The sequence below is a fragment of the Heterodontus francisci genome, chromosome 19, assembly GCF_036365525.1.
Source record: "Heterodontus francisci isolate sHetFra1 chromosome 19, sHetFra1.hap1, whole genome shotgun sequence".
Classification (NCBI taxonomy): Eukaryota; Metazoa; Chordata; class Chondrichthyes; order Heterodontiformes; family Heterodontidae; genus Heterodontus; species Heterodontus francisci.
The window spans coordinates 87,755,293-87,781,131 of NC_090389.1; the positions used below are offsets into that span (position 1 = coordinate 87,755,293).

Genomic DNA, 25,839 nt, shown 5'->3' on the forward strand with positions numbered 1-25,839 from the left:
TTTCCCCGTGTCTGATACTTGTGGCTGTTAATGTTGTAATTTTTATATAAATTTTTACATATCTCTGTCTTGTGCACTGCTGAGGGAGGGGAGAGTTGGAGGGAAAGCCAGAGCTGGATGCTAGAACAGAAAGGCACACTGCTCAACAGGAATATACCCAGCAACTACAAAACATCCACCAAGAAGTCTCAGTGTAGGATTAGTATAAATGGGTGGTTGATGGTCGGCACAGACTCGGTGGGCCGAAGGGCCTGTTTCAGTGCTGTATCACTAAAAACTAAACTAATGTAGGAAATTTGTCAATTTGCACAGTGTTTAACAATTTGGCCTCACTGGGGCTAGGGGTGAGGAAGAGAGAAATATCAGCCAGAGCTCTAACTCCTGATTGCTGTCGGGAGATCTTGGCTGGGAAGTGAATGTGTGACCATCATGACAGGATCAGGTTCCGCGGCAGGTGAATGATCTGTCGGCTCACCCTCATTCACATGTGCTGGCTGTCTTTGAAACTACAAGCACCTAGTCGATAAGGAGAGCTCCCTCAGCCCTTTTGTACCCGGAAAGAGTTGAGGTAGAGAAGGGGATAAAATTCAAATCCGACTGTTAACTTCACAGCTTGTCCCAATGTTGATTATACACTCACTTCAAAATTTAATTCATTTGCATTCTGAGGTGTTTTGGTGCAACCAGCATTTCTCCCTCAGCCACCATCACCAAAGCAAATGAACTGGTTATTTCTCATCAGCATGAGATCTTGCTCTGTTTAAATTGACTGCTGTGTTTCCTACAACAGTGATTATTATACTTCAAAAATACTTTGGCTCTAAAGGATGCCCTGAGGCTGTGAAAATTCCTAATGAAGGCAAGTGTTTACATTACTGAATCAGACTGGCTGTGAAAAAGTGAAATAACATTTTTTATTGCTAATTTTCCCCCTCAGCTCAGCCACTCACTGCTTTCTTATCCAGTTGTGATGTGTACTTCCTTCTGTTGATGATTCTGTAAAGCATGTGTTCCCACTGATGATCATAGATGCACACAAATCTCCAACCCAAATCCTTAGCCTATACAAGTTTGGTTCAGTCTGTAAATGATCAATTGCTTTGGTCAAGCAAAATGCATGTCAGCCCTCCGTTCACCAGCACCATGTTCACTACCAATGTGAAGTGTATTCTTTTTGCCAAAATTCCTGTATGCCACTCGTTTCCTAGAAGTCCCACTGTGCACTGAGTCACCCAATTGCTGGAAGGAATGCTGCAATTGGTTCCAACAGCCCTGAGCAAAGAGGAAAAAATCAGCCAGGTTTGTCTGCTGTTCCCAGGCTGGAGAGGTGTGATACCTACAGTCAAATAGCTGGGGAGCACTGAACAACATTCAGGAGGAGCCAACAGAGCTTGAAAATAAACAAAACTGTCAATTGGACTTAAGTTATCAATTCTCGTACAGGATGAATCCAGGAGATACTCTCATTAGGGCTGTTAATTGTAGTTAACTTAGGTAATTAACATAAGATTTCTAACGTGCGGAGGTGGAGAATGGGATACGGAGAGAACTGGGTATGGGGAGGGGGTAAGATTGGGAGAGTAGTGGACAAGGGAGAAAGGAAAGCCTGAGTCATTTGCAAATAGAGTTTGGGTTGGCACTTGTTACCCTTGCTAAAGGCTGGAAATGATTGAATAATAACTTTCCTTTACTGCTGCTGTTTTCCATTAAGAGATTTTTGAGTGCCTTTGTATTATGCTGTTAATTCTAACCACCTATATTCCTTGTACTGTCTAAGCCATCTTTAATTAATTTTGTTCAGACAAATCCGCTGCTCGTAACAGTAAAGATCAGGTTGACACCACAGAGGCCAAAAACGGCACCAATATAAGCAACATAGAAGTCAGAAATTATGAAAAATAAAACAAAATACTGCAGATGCTATGTGAAATGCAAATGGAAAATACTGGAAATGCCCAGCAGGTCAGGCTGCAGCTGAGAGAGAAACGAGAGTTAACCATTACGCTAAAAGTACAGCAGGCACAAATACTTAGCAATGTTACCAATTAAATGTGATTAAATCCAAGATTAATATTTAAAATTTTAATTGATTTTTTAATTGCTTCACAGTCCTAACTCATTTCTGTCTCAAGGTGAACAATGATTATGTAACTTCTTAACTCATGTTTATGCTTTGAATATCAATGCTGGGTGCATTTACCTATTGAACCACCAGAGAGAGCCTGTGGATTATTTTCACTCATCCTGTAGCCTCTGATTAAATTGTCAGTTCTGTGCTGTGGATACTGGTTTGAGCATGCTGAAACTCACTTTGTGTAGGACTTTTGCAGCTGAATGGGAAAGCCTCATCCCATCCGCCATGGCTAGGAATCAAAGTAGCTGTTCCAGCATGTGGCTGAGTTTAGTAGAGCTGGAATTTGGAATATTTATTGCTCAGAATTATGTCAGTTACAAGCTCACGTAATTATTTGATTATCTGCTAGTTTCTGCGCAGTCCAGATGAGGCTGAGTTAGAGGGTTGGGGTATATCCTCATCCTTTTCAAATCCTTTCATTGTTTCACACTTCCTATCTTGGTAACCTCCTCCAGACCCTCAGCCCTCCAAGATATCTCCACTGCTCCAATTCTGGCCTCTTGGGTATCCCCAATTTTAATATCTCCATAACGGGTGGTTGTGCCTTCAGCTTCCTTGGCCCCAAGCTCTGGGATTCCCTTCCTAACCCTCTCTCTACTTTAAGTTCATTGCATAAACCAACTTAGTTAGAAAAATGTACAGCATTTGGGAAGTAGTGGATTGGAGGGAATGGGTTTCGTTGCTGTGTGGGTGAAGGAGCTGCAAGATGGGTTTTTTCCTCCACTATCTTTAGTGGAGCCCTGTCCCGTATGCATTTATAGAGTACTTTTCATGACGCGGGACATTCCAAAGTGCTTTGTTGAAGTGTAGTCACTGTTGTAATGTAGGCAGTGCAGCTGATTTGTGCACAGTAAGCTCCTACAAACAGCAATGCGATAACTACCAGCTAATCTGTTTTGTGATGTTGGTTGAGGAATAAATATTGATCCAGGACACACTGCTTTTTAACAATCGGATCTTTATATCCGCCTGAGGGATCAGCTGGGGCCTTGGTTTTAACATTTCATCTGAAAGATAGCACCTCTGGCAGTGCAGCACTGGAAGTATCAGCCTTTTGTGTTCCAGTCCTGGAGTGGTGCTTGAACCCATGACCTGATTCGGGGGCAATAGTGCTACCAACTGAACTATGGTTGACACCCAGACTGTTTATCACATTGCACCTTTTGGGAGCTCGCTGTGCATGAATTCACTACCGCATTTCCGACATCATGATCGTGACTGCACTTCAATAAAGTACTTCATTGGCTGTGAACTGCTTTGGGAGCTCCCGCGGTTGAGAGGCGCTACAGAAATGTAAGTATATGTGCAAGGTATTCCTCCTGGTAACTTAAAGCCACCAATCAGAGCATCAAGGTGTAAAATATGTTTCTCATCCCCAATAAATAAAGACATTAGGGATCCTGATGCAATAAAGTAGCTCCCATTCTCCCGCCATCTCTTGTAGCAAATTTAACCCAACTAACACATCACCTTCCAACAGGACCCAGGCAGAGCTGGCTAATTCATCCGCCTGATTGCAAAAGGATTCTTTAAGAATAAAAAGTTTTGAAACAATGGAACTTGCTGCATAAACACCGCCTTTTAAAAAAAATCATAGACAATGTCAGAGATTTTCAACAAACAAAAAAATTGTTAATGAGGTCCTTCCTGTGACCAAGCCCCTTTATAGGTGGCTAACATATTCACCTATCCTATCAGCCGTCTTTTGTCTTTTTTTTCCTCGTGTGCGTGTGTTTACATAAACTCTTTTTGAAGGTTTATTTACGTTTAAATTTTAATTTAAACTTGGACTTTTTTTAATTCCAGGGTCCTTCCCCTTCTGATGTTATCATCCGGGGATTTACTCCTAGTCTTGCGCTGTCTGCAGTAATTGCCTGTAAAAGAATTATTTGTCAATACTTATTTTCTTTGCATTATGATTATGTTTAAAAACTCTTCTGAAATAAATGGAAAAGTAGTATAACTGTTACTTTAAAAAAAAACACGAGATCAATCGCCACTTCCCTTCCCATCCCCCGAGGCTGGACTGTTTTGACAGCCGGGTATTATGCTTTTCCGGCCACGCCTTCTTTAGCTGCCCGAGACGTTTGCCTGATAAGTCCGATCGCGCGAAAGGATATTTAAAATAGTGAGGTCATCCATTTGATGTTTAAAACAATAAAAAAATCCAATAAACTGTTAAAAATAGGAGAAATGGGTTTGAAGCGAAATATTTCCCCGACTAGTGGCTATTACAGGCCCATGGTTGGGGCAGCCCGAAGGAGGGGGCTTGACAGAGGTGGGGTCCTGCGTAAACAACATCCGGGCTCTCTTCTTCTTCAGCCACAGCTTTTTCTGGGAAAGCGGCGCCAAGATGGCGGCTCCCATACTGAAATGGAAGCGCGTAACCAACTCGAGCGGGCCGGTACCCAGGCCTCGCCACGGCCACCGCGCTGTCTCCATTAAAGAGCTCATGGTCGTTTTCGGTGGGGGTAACGAAGGGATCGTGGATGAGTTGCACGTTTATAATTCAGGTATAAAAATAAATATATATATTTTTTGAAACGTGGGAGCAGGAGGAGGAGCGGCTGGTGTTGGAAGTGCGCGCGCGCGCTCTTGCTTGAGGGGCGGGGGGGGATGAAGAAGAAACCAAGATGGAGCGGGAGAGACTCGGCTGATCCTCGTCGCCGCCGCCGCCCCTCCCCCCCGGTTCCGGCTTAAAATGGCGGCCGCGTGACCGGCGGACAATCCGGAGCGCGCCTTTTGGCGCCAAATGTTTTAAAAATCAATTTAAAAAAAAAACAACCTTCTATTTTTAAAAGCAACTTAAAACAAACAAAAATCTCACTTATCAAAGCAAATCCTGAGGTAAAGTCGGTGAATTCCGATTGTAGGTTTGGTTTATCGAGCAAACGTCAGAGCATTTCCCCCCCCCCCCCTCAACAGAAGAGCTGCGTCACCTTTATAAATGTACAAAAGGCAATTTTCTAGAATTATTCATTAAACAATTTTATTGGGTTTTTATTTGAAGGGGACCGACCCCTTTGGCTCTGTAAAGGAAACTCAACATGGCGGCGCCCGGTAGTTTAGTTTCTTGCCTTGTTTTTGTGGCTGTTTTCCAATAAAAGTTGTCATTTTTCTCCTCTGTTAAAGTATTTGGTGCTGTTGCGCTGGGTCTGTCTGTACGCATTGTTTCCAGTGGCGTAATCATGGTTTTATATATAGTTCTCTCTTCAATGTGTACAAACGGCGCCATTTCTGTTTGGTTGTCAAGGGAAGGAACCTCAAGCTTCATCATGTGTAGAGGGAGGTTTTGAAGACATTTAACATCCTCTCCAGTAAAGGAAGCATAATAGCCGGAAAAAAATGAACCTTGAAATCCTATTGTGCAAAATTACTACAAACATTTTTTAAATTTGCCTTTCTACTAAAAGCACCATTTCCTATCGGATTTTTCTTTCACTGCTGCATTTTCTTTCAAAAATTGAGGTTTATATTTTTCAATATTTTCTGATTGAAATTTTTTTTAGTTGTTGAGTGAGTTCTAAAATTTATCAGTGGTCCAGCTGCATTGCCCAACGTGTTTTGGAATATTTTGTTTCATTGACTTGGCTAAGATTGTTGCAGTCAGTGTGAGATCTAGTCTTAATTTAAAGTTGCAAAGATCTGGTGTTTTTTTGGGGTGTTTGAGATGCTGCTTCATTCTGTTGTAAAACTGCCTCATTATAGCTATTAAATAATGCGAATGAAGAGATTCACTCCCTCAACCTTGGGTATAAACACTGTTTTCACGCATTATGCTTTATTTTTTTTTAAACGTCTGTATTTAATTCTTCCTAGTTGCAGTTTTCTCCTACCTGACCTTTGTTGGATTTAAGGTCCCTTGAACACTAGCAGCTTTCCAGTAGCTCACTGCAAGTAACCACTCTTCATATGGTCTTTTGACAGTACAAAGCATCGCTTCGAAACCCAATCTTTTCCTCGGCTGGTGGCTGTAATGGCAGCACAAGTGATCAGGAGTCATGGTCGAATTTTTCATAGCCTTAGCTATGGGGACCAAGGCCAGTTATTACTGCCACTTTTCCTTGAAGTCCAAATACCTCTCCCTGCTCAGTGTCAGCTTTTCTTTCTCCTTTTATGTGGGGAATGCATTTGAAATACAAGTCTTCACAGTCTAGCAATCAAAAGTGAAAACTCTTGCTGAATACTTTTTTATTTTCTCCCTAGTTCATACTACGCACATTGTAAGATGCAGAAAACGTGTAGAGCTAAAAGATTTCATAAGTTCAGAAATTTTCTTGGGCTATTGAGCTATGGCATTAATCTGCTCTTAGTTGGGAATTTATTATCTGAATTTTAAAGGGGGTAAAAGGAACAGAGACCTGGGGATGTGTATGTACACATTTCGTTCCGTAGCCACCAACTCTGCTCTCCCTGGCTGCTGTCTGAGGCTCACTCAGGTGGTTTGCAACCTTGGTGTCGTATTTGACCCCAAGATCTTCTGACCATCACCTAGACCGCCATTTTTGTAGTTTCACCATCTGCACACCTGCCTCAGCTCATCTGCTGCTGAAATGCAGAACCGTGCCATTGCTACTTCTATGCTTGATTTTTCTGATGTTCTGGCTGACCTCCCATTTTCCACTCTCTAAGCTTGAGCATATCCCAAACTCTGCTGCCTGTGTCCTAACTCGCACCAAGACCTATTCATCTATCACCCTTGTGCTTGATTAATGTTGGCCTGGCAGTGCCTCGGTTTTTTTAATTCTCATACTTTTCAAATTGCTCCATAGCCTCGCCTTTCCCTATCCTGTAATCCCCCACCCCCCCAGCCCCACAACCCTCCGAGATCCCAGTGCTCCTCCAATTCTGGTCTCTTGCGCCTCCCCAATTTTAATCATTTCACCATTGCTGCCCTGCCATCAGCTACCAAGACCCTAAGCTCTGGAACGCTACCTCTGTCTAGCTTGTTAAGACGATCCTTAAAACCCTGCTCTTTGAACAAGCTTTTGATCATCTGTCCTAATATCTCCTTTTGCAAATTGGTGTCAAATTGTGTTTGATAATGCTCCTGTGAGATGCCTTGGGATGTTTTACTATGTTCAAGGTGCTATATGAGTGCAAGTTACTGTTTGAAAGTGGCACAAATTGAAAAGGCTATTAAGCATATGGGATCCTTGGCTTTATAAATAGAGGCATAGAGAACAAAAGCGAGGAAGTTATGGTGAATCTTTATATGTCACTGGTTTGTCCTCGGCTAGAATATTGTGTTCAGTTCTGGGCACCACACTTTTGGAAAGGTGTCAGGTCTTTTAGAGAGGGTGCAGAAGAGATTTATTAGAATATCAGAGATGAAGGCCTTCAATTTCATCGAGAGACCAGAGAAACTGGATTTGTTCTGTTATGATCGGAGAGGAATGCTGCAGTACTAGGTATAGTTTGAAGCTGGTAACAGTAACTTGCTTCATTGAAACAATGAACTGACAGCATCAGCAATACACTCCCAGTAAATTGTGCTGCTACATGCAACCCGTGTGTCTGCATGTCGTTTTGCATTTGTTTTCAAATTGGAGTCCACCACATCATTTGGAGCCAGTCTTGCCATATGTTGCAAACTCAAATTCACTATTCTGTATTTAACTAGCAAATCGCTTGTGTTGGTGTTGGCCAGTATAAAAGTCTACTGCAACAATGGCACACTTTTCCTATGGGTAGCTGATATTGACTTTTGGAATTTCTGGAAATGTATTGCTATTTTCAGGGTGTGTCTCGCACAGAAAAGTTTGAAATCAGTGCTCAAGGGTTCGTTTATAAGGGTAGACCGCTTTCTGCGCAAATAATGCAGCCTCACAGAAATATAAACTTAGCAAAGAAATAAGCTAGGTCTTGTTGCCATATTTTTATCGCAGTTGCCCCCACCGATTTATAAATTCCTACATCCACATTTAACATGGGACTCACCTGTGCAAACTTCAGTTCATTACCCGGCTGCATGGTGGCTTTGTGCCTTACCTGTGAACATCCCCACAGAACCCCTTGGAAAAATTTCAAAGCCTAGGGATGCAATGTTACTTTCTTTACAGATAAACTTTCTTAAGTCCTTTTTTAAAATCTTCTCTGCCTCCTCCAGGTAATTTGAATTTCAGTTGTTGTTGTCATTTTATCGATTCTTTCTGCCTCAAGCCTGTTGCTGTCCCATTGAATTCAAAAGTTCAATCTCATTTTCTTTCTCCACTGCTTTTTGAACCTGTCATAGACACTCAGTTGCCCTTTCACAATTGCTGCAGCAGAAAATCTTGCATTTTTCAATGGTGGATTGCTAATAATTTGAAGGGACCTGAATTTTAAATCCCAATTTCCTCTAGTTTGCTGAGGGGAGAAAGACGAGTAATAGTAGGGTAAGAGAGTGAATAATAAAATGATCCAGATACCCTCCCTTTTTCCCTTTTGAATTACCAGTGTCCGCCATGGCTGTGTTCTTAGCACTCCATCTTGAGTCAGAAGTTTGAGTTCAAGCCCCACTCCAGAGACTTGAGCACATAACCCAGGCTGATGCTTCCAGTGTAGTACTGAGGAAGTGATGCACTGTTGGAGGTGCCGTCTTTCAGATGAGATGTTAATCAAGGGCCCATCTTCCCTCTCAGCTGGACGTAAAAGATCCCAGAGCCGCTATTTCAAGGAAGAGCAGGGGAGTTCTCCCCGATGCCCTGATCGATATTTATTTATCCCTGAATCAAACTCTCAAAACTGTTGATTATTGCATTGCTGTTTGTGGGATCTCACTGTGTGCAAATTGATTGCTGCTTTTCCTACATTACAGCAGTGACTATGCTTCAAAAGTACTTCATTGACTGTAAAGTGCTTTGGAGAATCCTGAGCTCATGAAAGGTACTATAGAAATGCAAGTCTTTCTGACTTTTTACCAGCTTAGGTCTTGTATCCTCTCCTCTTCCCTCATCCAGGGATGTGGGTGTATGTTATTTGATCAGTGCTGCATTTATTGCCCAGCCCTAACCTGAGTGGCTTGCAAGGCCATTTTAGAGGGCATTGAGAGTCATCCATGTACTGGAAAATAATGTCACGTATGAAACAGATTGGGTAGGGGTGGCAGGTTTCTTCCCTTGGAGGAAATCGGTGAAACTGTTGGTTTTACGGACAATCCAGCATGTTCCGTGGTCGTTAGTTTGTGGCATAGCACCAGACATCAGATTGATTGAATTCAGTTTCACAAATTAATGTGATGGTGGCTGGGGGAAGGATTGTAGACACAACAGGTGAGGTGAGAATCAGTCTCTGCTGCCATCTCCTATGTTATCAGTCTGCTGACGCTCTAGCATGGCTGGTACCTGGGTAAGTGTTGGCGCTTTCAGTTGGGAAATCACACAACTCGTCCAAAAGAGAAAATATGTCTAGTTTTTAAGAAGAAACCTATAGTTTTTCTGCTAACCTTGTTGCAGGATCCAATTGCTTCAAGAGATTTTTACTTCACTATCCTGTCAGGAAGAATTTCATGCCACCTTGTCCTGGTATAAATGGTGGCTGAAAACATTATAAAGCAGCAGTGAATCTGTGTTTTAACAGTGCAGTGAAACAGTTACTATACTGATGTACATAAGGTGGCCATTCAGCCTGTCTTGCTTGTGCTGGCTCTTTTGAAAGAGTAGTCATGCTTGTTCCACCAGCTTTTTGTCCTTGACCCTGTAATTTCCTCATTGTCAAGTATACCTGTCCAACTTCCATTTAAAATTATTTATGGAATCAGCTTCCACCACATTTTCCAAGTACAACATTACAGATCCCGATGAGTCTTTTTTTTAAATGGCTCCTCATCTCCCCGTCTCCCCGCTAGATCTTTTGCCAATGATTTTAAATCTATGACCTCTAGTTATTGACTGCCTTTTACAGCAAGTTATCTGAATTGGAGGTGCAGTGCCCTGACTGCAAATTTTTTTTTCCCCTCCAGGGAGGGTTGAAGTTCAAGGTGAGGCCTGTATGCAGGAGGCATTTATATGTAATTCAGTGTTGATGTTTTGTGCTTTAATCTTGGTCAGGCTTACGCCAGATTTAAAAAAAAAAAGTTCTTGTGGCTAACAAGTCTGCATTTATTGCCAATCTTTAATTTCCCTGGGGGGGTGGGGTGGTGTGTGCGCGTGCGAGCCTCCATGGTGGTGGTCCCATGCGTCTGCTGCCCTCACCCTTCTAGGCGTTAGAGGTCGTGGGTTTGGAAGGTGCTGTCAAAGGAGCCTTGGCGATTTGCTGCAGTGCAGCTTGTAGATGGTACACCCTGCTGCTGGTGGTGGTGGGGGGGTTGGTGGGAGAGAGGTGGGGAATGAATGTAAGCTGGTGGATGGGGTGCCGATCGAGCGGGCTGCTTTGTCTTGGATGGTGTCGAGCTTCTTGAGTGTTGGAGCTGCACCCATCCAGGCAAGTGGAGAGTATTCCATCACACTCTTGACTTGTAGATGGTGAACATACTTTGGCAAATCAGAAGGTGAGTTACTCGCCACAGAATTCCCAGCCTTTGACCTGCCTTTGTAGCCACAGTATTTATATAGCTGGTCTGGTTAGGTTTCTGGTCAATGGTAACCCCCAGGATGTTGATGGTGGGGGATTCAGTAATAATGCTGTTGAACGTCCAGGACAGATGGTTAGATTCCCTCTCGTTGGAGATGGTCATTGTCTGGCACTTGTGTGTCACATGTTACTTGCCACTTATCAGCCCAAGCCGAAATGTTGTCCAGGTCTTGTTGCATGTGGGCACGGACTGCTTCAGTATTTGAGGATTTGTGAATGGTACTGAACACTGCAATCATCAGTGAACGCCCCCACTTCTGACCTCATGATGGCGGGAAGGTTACTGAAGCAGTTGAAGACGGTTAAGTCGAGGACACTGGCCTGAGGAACCCTTGCAGCAATGTTATGGGGCTGAGGTGATTGGCTTCCAACAACCACAGTCATCGTCCTTTGTGCTAGGTATGACTCCCACCATTGGAGAGTTTTCCCCCGATCCCATTGAGTTAAATTTTGTTAAGGCTCCTTGATGCCACACTGGATCAAATGCTGCCTTGATGTCGAGGGCAGTCACTTTCACCTCGCCTTTGGAATTCAGCTCTTTTGTCCATGTTTGGAATAAGGCTGTAATGAGATCAGGAGCTGAGTGACCCTGGTGGAACCCAAACTGAACATCAGAGTAGGTTATTGCTAAGTAAGTGGTGCTTCATAGCACAGTCGATGACACCTTCCGTTACTTTGTTGATGATTGAGAATAGACTCATGGGGCCGTAATTGACCGGAAGGATTTGTCCTATTTTTGTGGGCAAGACATACATGGACAATTTTCCACATTGTCAGGTAGATGTCAGTGTTGTCGTTGAACTGGAACCGTTTGGCTAGGGGCACAGCTAATTCTGGAGCACAAGCCTTCAGCTGTACAGCCAGGATGTTGTCTAGGTCCATAGCCTTTGCTGTATCCAGTGTGTCCAGCTGTTTCTTGATATCATGTGGAGTGAATCGCATTGGCTGAAGACTGGCATCTTTGATGCTGGGGTCTTCAGGAGGAGGCCGAGATGGATCATCCACTGAGCAGTTTTGGCTGAAAATGGTTGCAAATGCTTCAGCCTTTTCTTTTGCATGATGTACTGGGCTCCCCATGTTTGTGGAGCCTCCTCCTCCTGTTAACTGGTTAATTGTCCACCACTGTGCATGACTGGATGTGGCAGAGCTATGACGTGATCCATTGGTTGTGGGATTGCTTAGCTCTGTTTAAAGCATGATGCTTCCCACTATTTAGCATTCATGTAGTCCTGTGTGCAGCTTCACCAGTGATTTTTATAAATGACTTGGATGAGGAAGTGGAAGGCTGGGTTAGCAAGTTTGCCGATGACACGAAGGTTGCTGGAGTTGTGGATAGTGTGGAAGGCTGTTGTAGGTTGCAACGGGACATTGACAGGATGCAGAGCTGGGCTGAGAAGTGGCAGATGGAGTTCAACCTGGAAAAGTGTGAAGTGATTCATTTTGGAAGGTCAAATTTGAATGCGGAATACAGGCTTAAAGACAGGATTCTTGGTAGTGTGGAGGAACAGAGGGATCTTGGGGTCCATGTCCATAGATCGCTCAAAGTTGCCACCCAAGTTGATAGGGTTGTTAAGAAGGCGTATGGTGTGTTGGCTTTCATTAACAGGGGGATTGAGTTTAAGAGCCGCGAGGTTATGCTGCAGCTCTATAAAGCCCTGGTTCAACCACACTTGGAATATTGTGTTCAGTTCTGGTCGCCTCATTTTAGGAAGGATGTGGAAGCTTTAGAGAGGGTGCAGAGGTGATTTACCAGGATGCTGCCTGGACTGGAGGGCATGTCCTACGAAGAAAGATTGAGGGAGCTGGGGCTTTTCTCATTGGAGCGAAGAAGGATGAGAGGTGACTTGATAGAGGGGTACAAGATGATGAGAGGCATAGATAGAGTGGATAGTCAGAGACTTTTCCCCAGGGTGGAAAGGGCTATCACCAGGGGGCATAATTTGATTGGAGGAAGGTTTCGGGGAGATGTCAGAGGTAGGTTCTTTACACAGAGAGTGGTGGGTGCGTGGAATGCGCTGCCAGCGGTGGTAGTAGAAGCAGATACATTAGGGGCATTTAAGCGACTCTTGGATAGGTACATGGATGATAGTAGAATGAAGGGTAGGTAGTTAGTTTGATCTTAGAGTAGGTTAAAGGTTCGTCACAACATCGTGGGCCGAAGGGCCTGTACTGTGCTGTACTTTTCTATGTTCTATGAAGTGGTATTGTTACTGAACCAGTAATCCAGAGACCTGGACTAATGATTTGCAGACATGAGTTCAAATCCCACCATGGCAGTTGGAGAATTTAAATTAACTAAAAAGCTAGTATCAGTAGTGGAGACCATGAAACTGCTAGATTGTGCACTAATGCCCTTTTAGGGAAGGAAATCTGCCGTACATACCTGGTCTGACCTACACGCGACTCCAGGCTCTCAGTAATGTGACTGACACTGATTCTTAACTGCCCTCTGAAATGGCCTAGCAAATTGCTGTTATAGTCAAAAAGACAGCTCACTGCCACCTTCTCGAGGGCAATTAGGGATGAGCAATAAATGTTCGCCTGCATCCCGTGAATAAAAGGATGAAGCCACAGATCATCCATAATGTGCACCAGGGCATGAAGATAACTCTGTGACACTGTATCATCTCCAGTTGCTTTCACTATCGGGAGCTTACTGTGCTAATTTGGTAGGTAGGATTGAAGTCCCTTCACGTAGCAAAACCATCAGAAGTTGTTATTGGGTTTATTTACCCCATTGGTACCAGTATGGTAGAACTCAAACCAAAATATTCCCTGTGCAATGCTTTTTGTTCAAATTGCTTCCCCTTACAGCCACCACTGATACTGGTTACAGATATTCCACAGTTCAAAATGCTCTCCCCACGCTTTAGGTGAGAATCATAGAGTTATACAGCACAGAAACTGGCCCTTTAGCCCACCATGTCCATGCCAGCCTTCAAGCCTATCCATTCTAATCCCATTTTCCAGCACTTGGCCTGTAGCCTTGTATGCTACGGCATTTCAAGTGCTCATCTAAATACTTAAATGTTGTGAGGGTTCCTGCCTCTACCACCCCTTCAGGCAGAGTGTTCCAGATTCCAACCACCCTCTGGGTGAAAATGTTTTTCCTCAAATCCCCTCTCAACCTCCTGCCCCTTACGTTAAATCTATGCCCACTGGTTATTGACACCTCCGTTAAGGGCAAAAAGTTTTGTCCTATTTACCCTATCATGCCCTTCATAATTTTGTATATCTCAATCAAGTCCCCCTTCAGCCTTCTCTGCTGTAACGAAAACAACCCTAGCCTATTCAGTCTCTCTTCATAGCTGAAATGCTCCAGCCCAGGCAACATCCTGGTGAATCTCCTCTGCACCCTCCAGTGCAATCACATCCTTTCTATAGTGTGGTGCCCAGAACTATACACAGTACTCCAGCTGTGGCCTAACTAGCATTTTATACAGCTCCATCATAACCTCCCTGCTCTTATATTCTATGCCTCGGCTGATAAAGGCAAGTATCCCATATGCCTTCTTAACCACCTTATCTACCAGTGCTGCTGCCTTCAGTGATCTATGGACAAATACACCAAGGACCCTCTGACCCCCTGTACGTCTTAGGGTCCTACCATCCATTGTATATTCCCTTGCCTTGTTAGTCCTCCCAAAATGCATCACCTCATACTTTTCAGGATTAAATTTCATTTGCCACTGCTCTGCGCATCGAAATGGTCCAATAATCTAAGGCTATCCTCCTCACTATTTACGACACCAGCAATTTTCGTGTCATCTGTGAATTTTACTGAATATTCACATTAACTCATTTATTTTTATTTATTTATCTTATTTAGAGATACAGCACTGAAACAGGCCCTTAGGCCCACCGAGTCTGTGCCGACCAACTACCACCCACTTATACTTCTTTGGCCTCCTTATCTCGAGAGACAATGGGTAAGCGCCTGGAGGTGGTCAGTGGTGTGTGGAGCAGCGCCTGGAGTGGCTATAAAGGCCAATTCTAGAGTGACAGGCTCTTCCACAGGTGCTGCAGAAAAATTTGTTTGTCGGGGCTGTTACACAGTTGGCACTCCCCTTGCGCTTTTGTCTTGTTTCCTGCCAACTGCTAAGTCTCTTCGACTCGCCACACTTTAGCCCCGCCTTTATGGCTGCCCGCAAGCTCTAGCAACTGACTCCCACGACTTGTAATCAGTGTCACAGGACTTCATGTTGCGTTTGCAGACGTCTTTAAAGCGGAGGCATGGACGGCCGGTGGGTCTGATAACAGTGGCGAGCTCGCTGTACAACGTGTCCTTGGGGATCCTGCCATCTTCCATGCGGCTCACATAGCCAAGCCATCTCATGCGCCGCTGACTCAGTAGTGTGTATAAGCTGGGGATGTTGGCCCCCTCGAGGACTTCTGTGTTTGAGATACGGTCCTGCCACCTGATGCCAAGGATTCTCCGGAGGCGGCGAAGATGGAATGAATTGAGACGTCGCTCTTGGCTGACATACGTTGTCCAGGCCTCGCTGCCATAGAGCAAGGTACTGAGGACACAGGCTTGATACACTCGGACTTTTGTGTTCTGTGTCAGTGCGCCATTTTCCCACCCTCTCTTGGCCAGTCTGGACATAGCAGTGGAAGCCTTTCCCATGTGCTTGTGGATTTCTGCATCTAGAGACAGTTTACTGGTGATAGTTGAGCCTCGGTAGGTGAACTCTTGAACCATTTCCAGAGTGTGGCTGCCGATATTGATGGATGAAGCATTTCTGACGTCCTGCCCCATGATGTTCGTTTTCTTGAGGCTGATGGTTAGGCCAAATTCATTGCAGGCAGCCGCAAACCTGTCGATGAGACTCTGCAGGCACTCTTCAGTGTGAGATGTTAAAGCAGCATCGTCAGCAAAGAGGAGTTCCCTGATGAGGACTTTCCGTACTTTGGACTTCACTCTTAGACGGGCAAGGTTGAACAACCTGCCCCCTGATCTTGTGTGGAGGAAAATTCCTTCTTCAGAAGACTTGAACGCATGTGAAAGCAGCAGGGAGAATAAAATCCCAAAAAGTGTGGGTGCGAGAACACAGCCCTGTTTCACGCCACTCAGGATAGGAAAGGTGTCTGATGAGGTGCCGCCATGTTGAATTGTGCCTTTCATATTGTCATGGAATGAGGTGATGATACTTAGTAGCTTTGGTGGACATCCAATCTTTTCTAGTAGTCTGAAGAGACCACGTCTGCTGACGAGGTCAAAGGCTTTGGTGAGATCAATGAAAGCGATGTAAAGGGGCATCTGTTGTTCACGGCATTTCTCCTGTATCTGACGAAGGGAGAACAGCATGTCGACGGTCGATCTCTCTGCACGAAAGCCACACTGTGCCTCAGGGTAGACGTGCTCGGCCAGCTTCTGGAGCCTGTTTAGAGCGACTCGAGCAAAGACTTTCCCCACTATGCTGAGCAGGGAGATTCCACGGTAGTTTAGTTTTTAGTTTCGAGATACAGCACTGAAACAGGCCCATCGGCCCACCAAGTCTGTGCTGACCATCAACCACCCATTTATACTAATCCTACACTAATTCCATATTCCTACCACATCCCCACCTGTCCCTATATTTCCCTACCACCTACCTATACTAGGGGCAATTTCTAATGGCTAATTTACCTATCAACCTGGAAGTCTTTGGCATGTGGGAGGAAACCGGAGCACCCGGAGGAAACCCACGCAGACACAGGGAGAACTTGCAAACTCCACACAGGCAGTCCCCGGAATTGAACCCGGGTCGCTGGAGCTGTGAGGCTGCGGTGCTAACCACTGCGCCACTGTGCCGCCCTTGTTGCAGTCACCTCGGTCACCTTTGTTTTTATAGAGGGTGATGATATTGGCATCGCGCATGTCCTGAGGTACTGCTCCCTCGTCCCAGCACAGGCACAGCAGTTCATGTAGTGCTGAGAGTATAGCAGGCTTGGCACTCTTGATTATTTCAGGGGTAATGCTGTCCTTCCTGGGGGCTTTTCCGCTGGCTAGAGAATCAATGGCATCACTGAGTTCCGATTTTGTTGGCTGTATGTCCAGCTCATCCATGACTGGTAGAGACTGGGCTGCATTGAGGGCAGTCTCCGTGACCAACATTCTCCCTGGAGTACAGTTCTAGGTAGTGCTCAACCCAGCGGTCCATTTTTTTGCGTTGGTCAGTGATTATGTCCCCTGATTTAGATTTGACGGGGGCGATCTTCTTGATGGTTGGCCCAAAAGCTCTCTTAATGCCATCATACATTCCTCTGATGTTTCCGGTGTCTGAGGCCAGCTGAATATGTCTGCATAGGTGTTGCCAGTAGTCATTTGCGTAGCGCCTGGCTGTTCTTTGTGCAGTGCTTCTGGCTGCTTTAAGTGCTACGGATGTTAACTCGCTGGGGGCTTTCTTGTAGTTCAACGGTGCAATGCGCTTAGCGGCTATGACAGGTTCCAGCTCTTCATTATGAGATTGAAACCAGTCTGCATTTCTCTTCGTACGTTTGCCGTAGGTGGTCAAAGCTGACTCATAGATGGCGTCTCTGATGTGGGCCCACTTGGTCTCAGCATCCCCTGTGGGAGTGTTTTGAAGGGCTGTTTACAAGTGAATTTAGAAATTTTTGTAACAGCTGTGGATGAGAAATTCTGCTCGTGTTGATGCGCGGGTGGCCCTTCTGCTTGGAATGATGCAACCTCTTTGGTCTGAGTCTAACCTTGCTGCACACCAGGGAGTGGTCGGTGTCGCAGTCCGCACTGTGGAAGCTGCGTGTGATTTGAACACTGTTTAAGGAGGCTCGCCTTGTGACGATGAGGTCTAGCTGGTGCCAACGACGCAATCTTGGGTGCCTCCATGAAACCTGGTGACAGGATTTAGTGTGAAAGAACGAGTTGGTGATGCAGAGGTTCTGATATTAACCCTACAGTAATCCCATATTCCCTACCACCTACCTACACTAGGGGCAATTTACAACGGCCAATTTACCTATCATCTGCAAGTCTTTGTCTGTGGGAGGAAACCGGAGCACCCGGCGAAAACCCACGTGGTCACAGGGAGAACTTGCAAACTCCGCACAGGCAGTACCCAGAATTGAACCCGGGTCCCTGGAGCTGTGAGGCTGCGATGCTAACCACTGTGCCGCCCATTATGTGCACTACAAACAGCAAGGGACCCAGCACTGATCCCTGTGGTACACCACTGGTCACAGGCTTCCAATCGCAAAAACAACCCTCAGCTATCACTCTCTGCCTCCTGCCACTAAGCCAATTTTGGACCCAATTTGCCAAATTGCCCTGGATCCCATAGGCTCGTACCTTCTGAACCAGTCTCCCATGCGGGATCTTATCAAAAGCCTTACTGAAGCCAATGTAAACTACATCAACTTCTTCTTTGGCCTCCTTGTCTCGAGACAATGGGTAAGCACCTAGAGGTGGTCAGTGGTTAGTGGAGCAATGCCTGGAGTGGCTATAAAGGCCAATTCTAGAGTGACAGACTCTTCCACAGGTGCTGCAGATAAAATTGGTTGACAGGGCTGTTACACAGTTGGCTGTCTCCTTGCTCTTCTGTCATTTTTCTTGCCAACTGCTAAGTCTCTTCGACTCGCCACGCTTTAGCCCCACCTTTATGGCTGTCCGCCAGCTCTGGCGATCACTGGCAACTGACTCCCACGACTTGTGGTCAGTGTCACAGGACTTCATGTCGCATTTGCAGACGTCTTTAAAGCGGAGACGTGGACGGCCGGTGGGTCTGATACCAGTGACAAGCTCGCTGTACAATGTGTCCTTGGGGATCCTGCCATTTTCCATGTGGCTCACATAGCCAAGCCACATCAACTGCTTTACCCTCATCTACACACCCAGTCACCACCTCAAAAAATTCAATCAAATTTGTTAGACATGATCTCTCCCTGGCAAAGCCATGCTGACTATCGTTGATTAATCTCTGCCTCTCCAGGTGGAGATTAATCCTGTCTCTCTCAATTATTTCCAATAGTTTCTCTACCACTGATGTTAGACTCTTCTTTCTTCTTCTTCTTTGGCCTCCTTGTCTTGAGAGACAATGGGTAAGTGCCTGGAGGTGGTCAGTGGTTTGTGAAGCAACGCCTGGAGTGGCTATAAAGGCCAAATCTCGAGTGACAGACTCTTCCACAGGTGCTGTAGATAAAATTGGTTGACAGGGCTGTTACGCACTTGGCTCTCTCCTTGCACTTCTGACTTTTTTCCTGCCAACTGCTAAGTCTCTTCGACTCACCACGCTTTAGCCCCGCCCTTATGGTTGCCCGCCAGCTCTGGCGATCGCTGGCAACTGACTCCCACGACTTGTGATCAATGTCTCAGGACTTCATGTCGCGTTTGCAGACATCTTTAAAGCGGAGACAAGGATGGCCGGTGCGTCTGATACCAGTGACAAGCTCGCTGTACAATGTGTCCTTGTGGATCCTGCCATCTTCCATGCGGCTCACATGGCCAAGCCATCTCAGGCGGCGCTGGCTTAGTAGTGTGTATATGCTGGGGATGTTGGCCGCCTCGAGGACTTCTGTGTTGGAGATCCGGTCCTGCCACCTGATGCCAAGGATTCTCCGGAGGCAGCGAAGATGGAATGAATTGAGACGTCGCTCTTGGCTGACATACGTTGTCCAGGCCTTGCTGCCATAGAGCAAGGTACTGAGGACACAGGCTTGATACACTCGGACTTTTGTATTCCGTGTCAGTGCGCCATTTTCCCACACACTCTTGGCCAGTCTGCACATAGCAGCGGAAGCCTTTCCCATGTGCTTGTTGATTTCTGCATCTAGAGACCGTTTACTGGTGATAGTTGAGCCTAGGTAGGTGAACTCTTGAACCACTTCCAAAGTGTGGTTGCCGATATTGATGGATGGGGCATTTGTGACGTCCTGTCCCATGATGCTTATTTTCTTGGGGCTGATGGTTAGGCCAAATTCTGTGCAGGCAGCCGCAAACCTGTCGATGAGTATCTGCGGACACTCTTCAGTGTGAGATGTTAATGCAGCATCGTCAGCAAAGAGGAGTTAGTTCCCTGATGAGGACTTTCCGTACTTTGGTCTTCGCTCTTAGACGGGCAAGGTTGAACAACCTTCCAGCTGATCTTGTGTGGAGGAAAGTTCCTTCTTCTGAAGACTCACGGCCTGTAATTACCTGACTTATCCCTACTATCCTTCTTGAATAATGGTACCACATTCGCTGTCCTCCAGTCCTCTGGAACTTCTCCTGTGGCCAGAGAGGATTTGAAAATTTGTGTCAGAGCACCTGCAATCACCTCCTTTGCCTCACATAACAGCCTGGGCTACATCTCATCTGGGCCTGGGGATTTATCTACTTTTAAGCCCGCTAAAACCTCCTCCCTTTCAATGCTAATTTGTTTAAGTATATCACAGTCCCCCTCCCTGGTCTCTGCACCTACATCGTCCTTCTCCATAGTGAACACAGATGAAAAGTAATCATTTAAAACTTCATGTACGTCCTCCTGCTCCCCACGCACGTTGCCACTTTGGTCCTTAATGGACCCTACTCTTTCCCTGGTTATCCTCTTACCCTTAATATACTTATAAAACACCATGGGATTTTCCTTTATCTTGCCTGCCAGTGTTTTTTCATGCCCCCTCTTCGTCCTAATTACTTTTTTTAAGTACCTTTTTCCCCCCCCCCCCTCCCAACACTTTCTATACTCTAGGGCCTCTGCTGTTTTCAGCCCTCTGAATCTACCATAAGCCTCTTTTTTTCTGATTTCTTATCCAATCTATATCCTTTAACATCCAGGGTTCCCTGGACTTATTGGTCCTACCCTTCACCTTTACGAGAACATGTTGGCCCTGAACTCTCACTATTTCCTTTTTGAATGACTCCCACTGGTCTGATGTAGACTTTCCTACAAGTCGCTGCTCCCAGGCCACTTTGGCCAGATCCCGTTTTATCATATTGAAATCGGCCTATCCCAATTCAGCACCTTTTTATTTCCGGTCCATCTTTGTCCTTTTCCATAACTACCTTAAATCTTAATGGTCACTATCCCCGAAATGCTCCCCCACTGACACTTCTACCACTTGTCTGGCTTCATTCCCTAAGATTAGGTCCAATAACGCCCCTTCTCTTGTCGGACTTTCTACATGCTGGCTCAAAAAGCTCTCCTGGATGCACTTTAAGAATTCCACCCCCTTTGAGCCTTTTGCACTAAGACTATCCCAGTTAATATCGGGGAAGTTGAAATCCCCTACTATTAGAACAAGAGCAAAGAAAATTACAGCACAGTAACAGGCCCTTCGGCCCTCCAAGCCTGCGCCGATCCAGATCCTCTATCTAAACATGTCGCCTATTTTCTAAGGGTCCGTATCTCTTTGCTTCCTGCCCATTCATGTATCTGTCTAGATACATCTTAAAAGACGCTATCGTGCCCGCGTCTACCACCTCCCCTGGCAACACGTTCCAGGCACCACCACCCTCTGCGTAAAGAACTTTCCACGCATATCCCCCCTAAACTTTGCCCCTCTCACTTTGAACTCGTGACCCCTAGTAATTGAATCCCCCACTCTGGGGAAAAAGTTTCTTGCTATCCACCCTGTCTATACCTCTCATGATTTTGTACACCTCAATCAGGTCCCCCCTCAACCTCCGTCTTTCTAATGAAAATAATCCTAATTTACTCAACCTCTCTTCATAGCTAGCGCCCTCCATACCAGGCAACATCCTGGTGAACCTCCTCTGCACCCTCTCCAAAGCATCTACATCCTTTTGGTAATGTGGCGACCAGAACTGCACGCAGTATTCCAAATGTGGCCGAACCAAAGTCTTATACAACTGTAACATGACCTGCCAACCCTTGTACTCAATACCCCGTCCGATGAAGGAAAGCATGCCGTATGCCGCCTTGACCACTCTATTGACCTGCATTGCCACCTTCAGGGAACAATGGACCTGAACACCCAAATCTCTCTGTACATCAATTTTCCCCAGGACTTTTTCATTTACTGTATAGTTCACTCTTGAATTGGATCTTCCAAAATGCATCACCTCGCATTTGCCCTGATTGAACTCCATCTGCCATTTCTCTGCCCAACTCTCCAATCTATATATATTCTGCTGTATTGTCTGACAGTCCCCTTCACTATCTGCTACTCCACCAATCTTAGTGTCGTCTGCAAACTTGCTAATCAGACCACCTATACTTTCCTCCAAATCATTTATGTATATCACAAACAACAGTGGTCCCAGCACGGATTCCTGTGGAACACCACTGGTCACATGTCTCCACTTTGAGAAACTCCCTTCCACTGCTACTCTCTGTCTCCTGTTGCCCAGCCAGTTCTTTATCCATCTGGCTAGTACACCCTGGACCCCATGCGCCTTCACTTTCTCCATCAGCCTACCATGGGGAACCTTATCAAACGCCTTACTGAAGTCCATGTATATGACATCTACAGCCCTTCCCTCATCAATCAACTTTGTCACTTCCTCAAAGAATTCTATTAAGTTGGTAAGACATGACCTTCCCTGCACAAAACCATGTTGCCTATCACTGATGAGCCCATTTTCTTCCAAATGGGAATAGATCCTATCCCTCAGTAACTTCTCCAGCAACTTCCCTACCACTGACGTCAGGCTCACCGGTCTATAATTACCTGGATTTTCCCTGCTACCCTTCTTAAACAAAGGGACAACATTAGCAATTCTCCAGTCCTCCGGGACCTCACCCGTGTTTAAGGATGCTGCAAAGATATCTGTTAAGGCCCCAGCTATTTCCTCTCTCGCTTCCCTCAGTAACCTGGGATAGATCCCATCCGGACCTGGGGACTTGTCCACCTTAATGCCTTTTAGAATACCCAACACTTCCTCCCTCCTTATACCGACTTGACCTAGAGTAATCAAACATCTGTCCCTAACCTCAATATCCGTCATGTCCCTCTCCTCGGTGAATACCGATGCAAAGTACTCGTTTAGAATCTCACCCATTTTCTCTGACTCCACGCATAACTTTCCTCCTTTGTCCTTGAGTGGGCCAATCCTTTCTCTAGTTACCCTCTTGCTCCTTATATATGAATAAAAGGCTTTGGGATTTTCCTTAACCCTGTTTGCTAAAGATATTTCATGACCCCTTTTAGCCCTCTTAATTCCTCGTTTCAGATTGGTCCTACATTCCCGATATTCTTTCAAAGCTTCGTCTTTCTTCAGCCTCCTAGACCTTATGTATGCTTCCTTTTTCCTCTTAGCTAGTCTCACAATTTCACCTGTCATCCATGGTTCCCTAATCTTGCTATTTCTATCCCTCATTTTCACAGGAACATGTCTCTCCTGCATGCTAATCAACCTCTCTTTAAAAGCCTCCCACATATCACATGTGGATTTACCTTCAAACAGCTGCTCCCAATCTACATTCCCCAGCTCCTGCCGAATTTTGGTATAGTTGGCCTTCCCCCAAATTAGCACTCTTCCTTTGGGACCACTCTCGTCTTTATCCATGAGTATTCTAAAACTTACGGAATTGTGATCACTATTCCCAAAGTAGTCCCCTACTGAAACTTCAACCACCTGGCCGGGCTCATTCCCCAACACCAGGTCCAGTATGGCCCCTTCCTGAGTTGGACTATTTACATACTGCTCTAGAAAACCCTCCTGGATGCTCCTGACAAATTCTGCTCCATCTAGACCTCTAACACTAAGTGAATCCCAGTCAATGTTGGGAAAATTAAAATCTCCTATCACCACCACCCTGTTGCTCCTGCATCTTTCCATAATCTGTTTACATATTTGTACCTCTATCTCACGCTCGCTGTTGGGAGGCCTGTAGTACAGCCCCAACATTGTTACCGCACCCTTCCTATTTCTGAGTTCTGCCCATATTGCCTCACTGCTCGAGTCCTCCATAGTGCCCTCCTTCAGCACAGCTGTGATATTCTCTTTGACCAGTAATGCAACTCCTCCACCCCTTTTACCTCCCTCTCTATCCCGCCGGAAGCATCGATATCCTTGGATATTTAGTTGCCAATCGTGCCCTTCCCTCAACCAAGTCTCAGTAATAGCAATAACATCATACTCCCAGGTACTAATCCAGGCCCTAAGTTCATCTGCCTTACCTACTACACTTCTTGCATTAAAACAAATGCACTTCAGACCACCAGTCCCTTTGCATTCATCATCTGCTCCCTGTCTACTCTTTCCCTTAGTCACGCTGACTTCATTATCTAGTTCCTTACAGGCTTTAGTTACTACCTCCTTACTGTCCACTGACCTCATTTGGTTCCCATCCCCCTGCCACATTAGTTTAAACCCTCCCCAACTGCGTTAGCAAAAGCACCCCCAAGGACATTGGTTCCAGTCCGGCCCAGGTGTAGACCGTCCAATTTGTAATAGTCCCACCTCCCCCAGAACCGGTCCCAATGTCCCAAAAATCTGAACCCCTCCCTCCTGCACCATCTCTCAAGCCACGCATTCATCCTGACTGTTCTTTCATTTCTACTCTGACTATTACGTGGCACTGGTAGCAATCCTGAGATTACTACCTCTGAGGTCCTACTTTTTAACTTGGCTCCTAACTCCCTAAATTCTGCTTGTAGGACCTCATCCCGTTTTTTACCTATATCATTGGTGCCTATGTGCACAACGACAACTGGCTGTTCACCCTTCCCTTTCAGAATGTTCTGCAGCCGATCTGAGACATCCCTGACCTGTGTACCTGGGAGGCAACTTACCATTTGGGAGTCTCGTTTTCGACCACAGAACCGCCTATCTACTCCCCTTACAATCGAATCCCCGATGACTATAGCCCTTCCACTCTTTTTCCCGCCCTTCCGAACAGCAGAGCCAGCCACGGTGCCATGAACCTGGCTACTGCTGCCTTCCCCCTGGTGAGCCATCTCCCTCAACAGTATCCAAAACGGTATACCTGTTTTGGAGGGAGATGACCGCAGGGGACACCTGCGCTGCCTTCCTGCTCTTTCTCTGCCTTTTGGTCACCCATTCCCTTTCACCCTCAGCAATCCTAATCTGCGGTGTGACCAATTCACTAAACGTGCTATCCACGACCTCCTCAGCATCGCGCATGCTCCAAAGTGAGTCCATCCGCAGCTCCAGAGCCGTCATGCCGTCTAACAAGAGCTGCAGCTGGACACACTTCCAGCACGTGAAGGAGTCAGGGGCATCAGCCGTGTCCCTGAGCTCCCACATTGAGCAAGAGGAGCATAACACGGGTCTGAGATCCGTATTATTACCATATTATTTTTACACCTCACTGAGATTTGTCTATGTATCCGCCTATCTCTCCCTCACTGGAGGCCTGTAGTACACTCCCAGCAAAGTGATTGCCCCTTTTTTGTTTTCAAGTTCTACCCATATGGCCTTATTTGAGGAACCTTCTAAGATATCATTCCCTCCTTACTGCAGTAATTGACTCCTTGATCAATCGTGCAATGCCACCTCCTCTTTTACACCACCCCTTCGTCATGCCTGAAGATTCTATACTCTGGAATATTAAGCTGCCAATCCTGCCCTTCCCTCAACCATGTCTCTATGATAGCAATAACGTCATATTCTGTGTTAATCAACGGCCTCAATTCATCTGCATTACTTGTAAGATTCCTTGCGTTAAACTGGATGCAATCCAGCCTTGCATTATTCGCTTGTGCCTTAACAGGTCTATATTTGCTCTGCCTTCCAGACTGACTTAATTTTTCTTCTATATTTGGCTGTGCATCACCCCCTACTGTACCTCCACTCTGTATCCCATCCCCCCTGCCAAATTAGTTTAAACCCAACCCCTACCACAGCACTAGCAAACCTCCCTGCAAGGATGTTGGTCCCGTTCCGGTTCAGGTGCAACCCATCCGACTTGTACAGGTCACACCTTTAACAGAAACCGATCCAGGAAACTAAAGCCCTCCCTCCTGCACCATCTCTTCAGCCACCCATTCATCTACTTGATCCTCCTATTCCTATACTCACTAGCACGTGGCACCGGGAGTAATCCAGAGATTATAACCTTTGAGCTCCTGCTTTTTAATCTGCTACCTAGCTCCCTAAATTCTTGTTGCAGGATCTCATCCCTCTTTCTACCTATGTCATTGGTGCCAATGTGAACCATGACCTCTGACTGTTCACCCTCCCCCTTCAGAATGTCCTGCAGCCGCTCTGTGACATCCTTGACTCTAGCACCAGGGAGGCAACATACCAT

The 25,839-nt window shown here is 45.8% G+C and overlaps 1 protein-coding gene across 4 annotated transcripts in view; it reads left to right on the top strand.

The window, feature by feature from the left end:
- Nucleotides 1–4,084: 4,084 nt before the first annotated feature.
- LOC137380276 (host cell factor 1-like) overlaps nt 4,085–25,839 on the top strand; it is a 110,798-nt gene continuing 89,043 nt past the window's right edge. For 2 of the 4 annotated variants that reach the window (XM_068052163.1, XM_068052165.1), the window contains exon 1: nt 4,086–4,647. In XM_068052163.1, the coding sequence (XP_067908264.1) occupies nt 4,488–4,647 (160 nt within the window). In that variant the 5' untranslated portion in view covers nt 4,086–4,487. Of the gene's footprint in view, nt 4,648–25,839 lie in introns of all 4 variants that reach the window. The other 2 variants (XM_068052164.1, XM_068052166.1) reach the window with 2 other exon arrangements.